The sequence below is a fragment of the Pleurodeles waltl genome, chromosome 3_1 (assembly GCF_031143425.1).
Source record: "Pleurodeles waltl isolate 20211129_DDA chromosome 3_1, aPleWal1.hap1.20221129, whole genome shotgun sequence".
Classification (NCBI taxonomy): domain Eukaryota; kingdom Metazoa; phylum Chordata; class Amphibia; order Caudata; family Salamandridae; genus Pleurodeles; species Pleurodeles waltl.
Genome location: NC_090440.1, coordinates 922,722,363 through 922,732,729, shown reverse-complemented (window position 1 = coordinate 922,732,729; position 10,367 = coordinate 922,722,363). Strand labels below are relative to the sequence as shown.

Sequence of the window (10,367 nt, the reverse complement as noted above, 5' to 3'; positions counted from 1 at the left end):
GGTTTGGTGGATTTCAACTCCCCATAGGGGCAGATATCTGGACTCATGCTCCTTGAATATTTTGGGGCTGTTTTAGATTTTGGTAGATGTAGAACATCGGCCAATATGCACTGGATGTCCAGTACGGCAAACTTCTGATTCCCCTGCTCTATTATTGACAGCCAGAACTCCTAATTTCAGATGATGGTGCCTCCAAAGACTCTGCCCGTGGAGACCTTTGACCAATGGCTCGTCTACCTCTGGGCTATCTGTCAAAGTACAACTGAATGTCATCCCTGTTAAATGCAGTTGTTCCGTTGTACATTTTTATAGTTTGAACAAACCAGGGAAAGCCTGGGAGTTTCAAACATAAAACCACAAAGAAATTACCAGTACAGAATGAGGAAAAACTCCCAGCTTGTAAGGGACAATCATTTTCCATTCTTCAATAACAAACTTCCATTTTGGGAGTTTGTTTTTGAAAAACAAATCTCTGCTAATTGGTCGAATTAAAAATAAAGGTCACTCAATAAAGCGTCAGAGCCTTACTCCTTTTCTGGGGGCAAAATTATCAAATCCTTTATGTGGTATATGCACAAATCGACTACTAGATCTGCGGCACACTCCTATTTGGCCCTCCAGGCACGACACAGATTGATCTACTGGTGTAGTGAGAACATACGTTGATCTACTCTCTAAGTGATAACAAACTGTCATCTCATTCAGCACATGGGTTGCACTTCTATAGTGAGGGCACACTTGTGTATTTTTTTATGAAGAGCATACAGATCTCCCCTTGAACTGAAAACACACAAGTCTAACAATAAAATCTACACTGAAGATAAAGCTGAGATATGTGGCATATACAACTCCGCAAGGAGATCATTTTAAGCTGACGCTGTGGTTACTGTCGCAACTAAATCAAAAGTAGCCAGGTTTCATGATCATATGATGCAGTTTAATCATTTTAAGGCACATTAATTTTGGCATTACTGATAAAAATCAACACTGTTCTCTTCAGAAGGTAGCCTTTTTTGCAGATTTTGACTCACATGTTCACCCGAGAAGTGGTACTGGATTCACTCCTTGCCTGACCCATCGACCTTGGTACTTGCTTTAGCATAGGTTGTCAATATTGCACATGTTCCTTTTTCCAGTGCATCAGCCTGAGCAGTTGACACAGCCCATGATCCTCACAGGAGGTGTTACTCTGTGAAGCCACTACAACATTTGTTCCTCTTGCGCTGCACCCAGCTGGGAAGTCACTAAAGCACACATTACACATATTGTGTGTCCCTCGGCTCAGTCACCAGAATATCTGTTCCTCTTGCAGTGTGCCTGCCTTGGAAGTCATTATGGAATGTGTTTCTCTTGAGAGAAATCTGTCTGATGCTTAGACATCAATGAAGTCTCAGAAAAGTCCAAACTTTTCCCGATTTGAGCTCACAGCAATGACTGCTTCAGAATATTAGCATAAAGGCTGCAGACTTTGTATTGTGATTAGAAGCAAAGTTTTAAAATGTGATATTTTGCATAAATTATGCTTTTTCACAAAACGTAGTCAATCAAGAAAAATAGTCACTTTGAAAATATAAAACTTAATGAAGAAAAGACTGCTTTGTTTCTTTGTTTGTGAACTACAGCTCACACACACAGGAAAAGACCAGTATCCACTGCACCATCCCCAAGCCTTTGGAAGTTTTCAGCTCTCAACGAGATTCTTGTTTTTGACGAGCTTACATCATCACTGGGGGAGTACCTTGAACAGGACTTACAAAGACTTAAAACGTTTACTGATGAACATAGAGAGAGACTAATAGCGAAGGTCCGCCCTCTGAGCAATAACTGAGTTTCGTCCTGGACTGGGAAGTCCAAGCGTCACTAACTCCTCTGTTTACAGTTTTGAAGATATGTGCATTTCAGCAAATGTCGCGGTCTTCACTCTCATTGCCTCGTCCAAATTCACAAAGCAGTGATTACTTTAGAAATGGATACCGAAGCCAAAGCCCAAGTAAGAACTCATTCCACACCCCCATATTCACCATGGTCTGGGAGGCTATTGATGGGAGCGCTCACCACTAAAGGCTAGACTGCAAGAAAGGATCACCAAAAACAACATGACCAGCAAAACCATCAACAACATCTGTCCACTGATGGGCACCTTCCTGAAGACCTACAGAGACAAAGAGATCATGGTTGGGTTAGCAAACCTAGACTTGAAGCCAAACACAGTGAACATCAAATTACAAGTGCAAATATAGAACACATGGTGGCGCTCAAAAATAGCCAGAATCCTAGCTTCTCCTTTACCCTTGGATGATGTAAATAGATAGCAAGCAGAAGGCCTCTAGCCCCTGCCAGGCTCAAGTAATTTGTAGACCTCGCCTCAGATTAAAGGAACAATAGGGTGAATCAAAACTCAAGTGGACATCGACAGAAAAAGGAGCATTTCAGAATAATTATTATTGGAATCTTGAAGAATGCATATCTGGGAAAAACAGTTTTTCATTCCCAACACTGCATGACTCTTTAGGGCATCCTCCTAACTCTAAAGGATGTCGGAAGATGCTCAGCACACTCCAAAAGGTAAACACACATAACAAAAGGTTACTTACCACTAAAAATGGCTCTCCAATATAAATGTCTTCCATGGATTAAATATGCTGTTAATGTATGACTTCAGTGGTGGTGATGATACCGGTATACTTTAAAGAGTTAAACATTCTTGTAACAGCCGTGAGCTATAACATGCCAATCTATCATGATGAAGTCATACATATTATAGGATACACAAGGGTCCCAACCCTAAAGTAATTTCTGATTTGTTTTGATGGCCAATGAAAAGAATTTGTGTTTCTGACTATAGGGATGTATGGGAATGCAGCATATTGAATCTATTAATTAAATCAGCCCTTTAGGTCGGTAAGAGAGCAGGAATATTGAACCCCGAGTCTCAAAAGCATACAGACACCCACCCACCTAAGCAAAATGCCTTGTGAACATGTTTATACTGTGATACTGTGATATTTGCTTAAAGAACATGCTGGCCTTATCACTGCCCAGGAAGCGTACTGCAAGAGTGCAGCCGTGTCACCTTACCAGGCAGAGTCCTCATGATTTTGGTGCACACCACTGCAGTTTGCAAAGTCTTTTCTTAAAGTGCCTTTCTGTTTGGAACCAGAACCAAAATTTACTGGCAGCTAAACCAAGAGTCTGAATTCTGTAGCCTTAGCAATACTGCAATTCAGCATTTGCTTGGTACCCAGAGTGTGAGGTATTTTTGCCAAAAATGTGCAAGTCATAAATAGAAAACATCAAGATGGGACACTGTAACAATTGTCAAGGGTGAGGTGTTGCTCACTGGTGTCTCCCAACAAGCCTTTACCCTTCTGACGAGTACAGAAAGAAATAGGAAAGTACATGCTCAAAGGGAGCACAGCACTGTCTGCACGTGGGCATTAAAAAATACCACTACAACTATTATGAAAAAGGACTATTTTACACACCATCTGCTAGAATGCAAGGGGGAGTACAGGGACAGGCCTTCTAGCCTGTGTGTGATCCTGTAGGAGAGCAAACATTATTAATAAAAATGTGTCACTAAAACATGATGTGTAATAAAAAGGTCTACCTGAAAAACATGTGCTAGAAAAATAAACGTGTGGCTTGGAAAAGTGATTATCCTGGAGCCAGCCACAATGAAGTTCGATGTGAAAATAATAATGCTAATGGAAATGTATTTTGTTTAATCATATTTAAATGTACTGACAAAAGAAGATTATTAACATGTACTACAAAAACTATTAGTTAGAAATTACTACAAATGTTTTATTTCTCATGTTTAGCAATAGTTAAAAGGCCCATGTTTTAGTAATTTTCCAGAAACACCATGTTTAAAGTTTGTGCTAACTTTGAAAATAATGTTTAATCAAACATCCTGTGTGACGTGCATTTTTCTGTCTGGTGCTTATGTTTAATTTCTTGTACTTTCCTCAAGTTAATAATTGAAATATTTACAAAAGGTCTTGGTCTTTGGCAGGAAGCAACATGACATGTTTCTACGTAGTTTTAAATTGTAATTTTTGTACGGAAGCTGTCGATCGGAGAGGAGCGTAAGAAGACCAAAAAGAGATACATCTGAAGCACAGATAAAAGTTTATTGACTTTGCACGAAACCACCTCATAGCCTTGTCCAATAGAGGTTTACCTAGTAACAATTTGGGACTTTAATATAGCAAAGCTTTAGGTGATGTAAGTTACTTCTCCATTTTCCGAGCTTCCTTTCATTTCTGCATTTTTAGTGATTCTGTTCAGTTCTATTATTTTAGCTCTTCTCTATGACTCTAACAGTTCAGTTATATTAGGCCCAACTTTACTGAATGGTTTCCCCTTCATGTCCTGATGCTGATTAATGAAGACCTGCTGTTCCTGCACTCAGCTGATAAAGATACTACTGAGTGCTGACCCATTTAGGGGAGGTATAATCACTCTGCATTTGTTTTCCTTTGCAGGTTTTCCCTTTAGAAAATCCAACTGCTTATTTTGGTTAGCGCCATAGTTGGATGTATTCCAAATTAATTTTTGACGTATTTTTATTTTTGCATGAAGCCCACGCATGCATTTCAAATTAGAGTGTTGACTAGGGATGCCTGACCTATCATTTGATTTTGAATGTATATTAATTGATTGTTATTAATTCAACTTCCCAAACTAAATGTATGCCATTTCTATTATTCACTTAATTCTGTTGTTTTGTGTTGTTCTTTAGGAGTGTTTATTAGTAAATGCATTGGCAAAATTAAGATTCTTCAGACGCTTTGGACAGTCTGTGATGTTTCTGTATTTCTATCCTTTGGTCTTGCGTACTATTTATGTGACTTTAGCATTGTTAACTTGAGGGCAGTAAATGTTTAAATTGTACTAAACTGGTGAGGTGATTCATGGCCACATACATGTAGGAGTGTATAAATTACTGACTCCACATTGAATATGTTGATTATTTGATGTTATATTTGATGATTATTGGTTCATATTGTCTGATCGGAAGATCTCACACTCCTATCTGAGTCAAAAGATTTGAGTCGACCTCTAAGGGTAGTAAATGGCACTGCCCTATTTCTTGTGACCTTAGCCCACAATCCCCTCCCCTAGTACAATGAAACAACCACATTCCTGTCAGAAAAAAACATAAGATACGTATCAAATGTCAGAACTTGGATCTCACTTACCGTTCTGGTGTTGGTTATTAAGACAGTACAATGATAGAAATAATTATTTTAAAAAACGTAATTTGAGCTGAAATGATAGCCCCATAAATTTCAAAATGTGACATGCCACTTGTGATCGAGGTGAGAGACAAGGAGCTCAAAAGCAAAAGTGCTGTGTGGTGATGTCTCTGGGACATCACATCTCTGACAGTGGGGAGCCAGGCTCACAGTTCCACTGACAGGCTGATGACATCCGAGATTCAACTCTGTCTGACTCATTGTGGCCCCAGTCATTTCCCAGTGCATTAGGGTGAGAGGAAGAAAAGCACACAGGTGTCTTGTACCAAATGGTCAAGGTTTGCATGCCATACAGACCTCCCCAAAGGGAATGTCGATGACAAACTTGTCAATTTCTTGTCTTTTGTTTAAAAATACCTTTATTATGACTAGAAACCTATTTAGAGTGCATGAACTCTGCCACAACTGGCTGAGCTGTCAATCCCAAATTTCTCTGAGATGATTGTTCAGTGTGTCTGATACTACACCCTCTACTTCCAGTAGGCGAGTGCTAGTTAACCTAATTTTAAATGTAAACAATTAGCGTGACATTTTAGCTACACAAGTGAATAGACATGTTACATCAGTCTCTATTTTAATATACTAATCTATTCTTCTACTGACCACCTTTGTTTAAGAACCATATTTTATTGCTTTTCATAACTGAAACAGCAGCAGACAGTATTGGTCATGTTTCACAAATCACTTCTCAGGTACATACCACATGATATTTGCCACACACAGAAGATCCAGGCAAAGTAATGAGTTAAAATACAGTGAGTTTATTCCAGAAGTAAAACCTCAGGGACAGCAGCAGGTAGGCGACTGCTCCACATGCCATTCAGCGTTTGTCATCAACCGTGTTCTCGGATGAGAGGCTGCTGATGACGCGAGACAAAAGACAGCTTGTGAGCCACCAGCCGATAGCGTGAGCTGCTCATGGCAGGAAAGACTTCATGAGCTGCCACAGGGAGTACAAAATTAAGCTAAAACCAAAAATGTGTAAAATGATAATATGTGATGCCACCCGTAGGTTAGTCTACTCTTCCTCAGAACTCAGTGCTCTCTGGAACAACCCACGGCCCTGTGGCAGGCGTATGTGGGCCCCAGAGGAGCCTTTGTTCTGCTGTCGGACCTGTGATGTCAGGATTGACCCACCTGGGCCTACCTTTCAGGCTCTATCCTCATTCTCTCCTATTTCTCAGACCCACATTGGACATGATGAATATAAGCTCTGCAGTATTAATTGCCAGTTCCTGGTTAAACATCACGCTGATATCTATGAATTTATCTACGACAATGCTCCAGACGCTATGTTTCTCACAGAAACTTGGCTGAGCCAATCTTTGGTTGCCGAGCCCGCCTTAGCCCTTCTCTTTGGCTATTATCTAAACAAATTTTATACAACTAACAGCAGAGGAGGCGGAATCGCAGTGATTTACAGACACATCTATACCTGCATCATGTCGCAATGCCACACCACAGACTGCGAAGGTGCTCCTTTTATAATTTCTTTGAATAAGAACTTCACCTTCTCTTGACTTTTAATATTCAGTCCCCCTGGCCCGTCCAAAGCTTTCTGGAAGGCTCTGGTTAGCTTTGTTGCACCTCTGGTCATCAAACCAGCGAATCTTAATATCCTGTGGCATCTTAATCTTCACTTACACTCCACTTATTACAAAAACATCGTTAATTTTACTGCTGATCTCGCCCCCATACAGATTATCCAACTAGCTGAGGGTGCCACTGACCATGTTGGGCACCTCCTAGACCCAGTTTGTTCCAATCTTGGCTCCTTACGAGCCTCCTCACAGATTCCCATGCCTGGGACCGACCATCTTATGATATTGCTAACTATGCGCTTACGCCACGATCTGCACATGACAACTTCAAATTACATTTTTAAGAGACCTTTGCACAAACTCGACCTCCCAAAATCTGTCCAGTTTATTCAATCCAGTTGCCCCCAGCTGGCCTCCAGTGCAAGATTGCCAACAACACAGTGCAACTCTGGTTCTTTTCTGCCTTAGATGCCCTTACCCCAGTAGACAGGTCACTGTCAAAAAGAAACACGTCGCTCCGTGGTTTAATGAGCGCCTTGGCGCTGCCAAAAAGCACTCCAAACGTTAGAACAATCTTGCAGGAAAACATCTCACTACTTAAAGTCCAATACAGATAAGCAATCAAAACCTGTCACAAACTGATCATGAAATCCAAAACAGAATATTTTGCTAATAAAATTAGCATCAGTGACAACTCTGTCAAGGAAGTCTTTAGCCTTCCAAAACAGTGGTCTATGTTGATGCTATCGAAGCCTCCAAAACACATAGCAGCAAGTTGGCAGACTATTTTACGAGCAACATAGAGGACATTTATTCACATTGTCCACCTGTCATCTTGGATGCAGGGTCGGTTACTGCGAGTCTGTCAGGCCACTCCCCTCCTGAGGCCCTGCTTAGCTCACTTCCTCCTCTCTGTCTGTCACTGTTCTTAACCCTCTGCAGCCAAGTGAAATCTGGCTTCCCAGAAGATCCTTTTAAACCTGATATTTTTAGTAAGCTTCAGGATTTGTGTCTCCCTTCATGTTTAGATTTGGTCAATCTCTCTTTGTCAACGGCATGTGTGGCTGTCCAGTGGAAGAATGCTAAGTTATCCCCCTTCTTAAGAAAGCATCTTTGGATGCCTTTAAGTCTGAAAATTTTCATCGAATCTTTCTCCTTCCTTTTCTTGTCACGGTAATGAAGCACTATGTGAACAGTATACTAACCACGTTTCTAGACAATAACTGCATATTGGATCCATCAGAAAATGGATTCAGGCCTTCTGACAGCACGGAATCTGCACTTCTTGCAGTTACAGAGAAACTTTGCAGTGCTTTGCATGAAGGAATATCTTCAGCTGTGATCCTGCTTGACCTGAGCTTCGCTTTTGATAAGATGTCCCATAAAATCTCACTTAGGCGCTTGCAGAACATTGGCAAAGTAGGGGCTGCTCTGGCCAGGTTTTCTTTTTATCTGTCAGAACGTTCATCATAGACCATTTTATTAATAAAGGAACACTTTGAGGAGCAATGTTAAACAAAGCCTTCCATTCAGTAGGGTGTGGTTCTGACGGCTCATTCCCTATTCTTGTTAACAGGAGCAATAGAAGATTTGCTTCACCATTTTCCTCCTTCTACACAGATTTCAGATTTGGACACAGCAATGATTCTTTTAGGATTGCTGAATTTCACATTACCTTTCCTTAAGAAACTTAACCATAGTGTCAGATGTAAATTGTACTTCGTTGTCTGTAACTAAAACCTTTTGAATACCGTTACAGAATTTGTTTTTTGACAAAACTGATCACAAAAATGTGTTAGGTGCCCTTACAAACTCGACTTCAATCCACTCAGACCTTTAATCAATGACAACCAAAGCATATTGATCACTAAAAGGTGTAAACAGACCTACGAAATCCAGTGCCATCTCGTCCAAGGCATTCTCAGGCAAACCTAAAGATTTCATGGGAGGAGTTCTAATAGACAAATGCTTGTATGCTGTGCAATATGTTTCACAATTCTTTACCTTCTGCTCAATGTCAACATTTATCTTAAGCCACCAGTATGTTTCATGTAACCTTTTTTTGTTCAAAGTTATCCCTAAATGCCCTAAGTGAGCTAAATACAAAAGCTTGCCTCTTAACCTTTTCGCTTGTAGGCCTCACCCCCTAAAGAGTGAAGCCTTTTTTTGGCTATTTGGGGTACTTCGTACTTAGGTCTCCATAACTTTTTGTCCGTATAAGCTATCCATGCTAAAGATGCGTCCTTTTTTCCATCATCCTGGGGATTATAAAGGTACCCAGCATTTGTGGCTTCCCATGGAGGGGACTGAGAAAATAGGCAAAATACAGCAACTTTTTGAGTTTCTTCAGAACAATAGAGAAAGAGTGCACTAGAAAAAAGTGTCTGTTTTTTTTCTAAAAATGGCGTCCACAGTTTGCTGCACTAAAGTCACCATCTCCCCAGCTTTCAGGAACATGCAAAGCTGAATCCAAAAGCCTAATTTTGCGCCACCGTTTTGGCATTTTTCTAAAATGTAGCCTATTCTCCCCATTTTGTGCTCTCAACCTACTTCCAGTTTGTGGTGGAAACTGGTCTGAAAGCCATGGGTGATCCAGAAAAGCTATAGATTTCTGAAAATTAGACCGAATTCAGCAAGGGGTCATGCATGTAGATCTCTCAAGATTTTCCCAAGGAAAATAACTGCTGCCATAAAGAAATATTGAAAATGAATAGGAAAAAACAAGCATTTGTAATAACATTTTCATCTGTAACTTTTTGTCACAATGGTCGATTGACAAAAGCAATATACCATTACATCTGCTAGTTGCTGGAGTTATAGCGATTGCAGGTTCTCCAAGAAACCAAGGTACCCACAGCAAACAACTGAGCTGCACTGTAGAATGGTTTTTCATTGAGTACTAAGTATAGGCCAATTCTAATAGCGAAATAGGTGAAAAATTGGTATCAAGGAAACTTATGTATCTCTGAAAAGGGCACAAAATATAGCGTTTAGAAGCAGTTGCTATTTCTACATCTCTGAGTTTATGGGTACCTGCACTAAGGTAAGGGTATGTTTCAAAATGCCATCTTTCTTATATACGTACTTACTTTTGAAAGGCACAAATGCAGCAAAGTCCAGTTAGTAATAACAAATGTTCTATTGCATATGCTCCCACAAGTCTCCCGATAAAAATGGTACCTCACTTGTGTTGGTAGGCCTAGTGCCTGCAGCAGAAAATGGCCCAAAACACACCATGGAAGCACTGCATTTTTCCACCAAAAACTGACCCTCTTTTTCCAATGTGTGAAGCTCTGGATTTTGGATCCTAGCTCAGTCGGCAACTAGGGAAACCTAGCCAACCTGTACATTTTTGAAACTAGACACCTAGGGAAATCTAGGGTGGGCTGACTTGTATGGTTCTCACCACTTTTTTTGATCCAGAATCCCTTGCAAACCTCAAATTTTGACTAAAAAAACACATTTTCATATTTCTGTGATGGAAATTTCTGGAAGCTGCTAGGAGCTACAAACTTCCTTCCACCCAGCATTCCCTCAAGTCTCTGGATAAAAATGGTACCTA

At 40.4% G+C, this 10,367-nt stretch overlaps 1 protein-coding gene across 3 annotated transcripts in view; it reads right to left on the bottom strand.

The window, feature by feature from the left end:
- Positions 1–915: 915 nt before the first annotated feature.
- Positions 916–10,367, bottom strand: part of PAFAH2 (platelet activating factor acetylhydrolase 2) — a 190,100-nt gene continuing 180,648 nt past the window's right edge. For 2 of the 3 annotated variants that reach the window (XM_069223904.1, XM_069223905.1), the window contains one exon: positions 916–2,152. In XM_069223904.1, coding sequence (XP_069080005.1) covers positions 2,058–2,152 — 95 coding nt within the window. In that variant the 3' untranslated portion in view covers positions 916–2,057. The remainder of the gene's footprint in view (positions 2,153–10,367) is intronic. The other variant, XM_069223906.1, reaches the window with a different exon arrangement.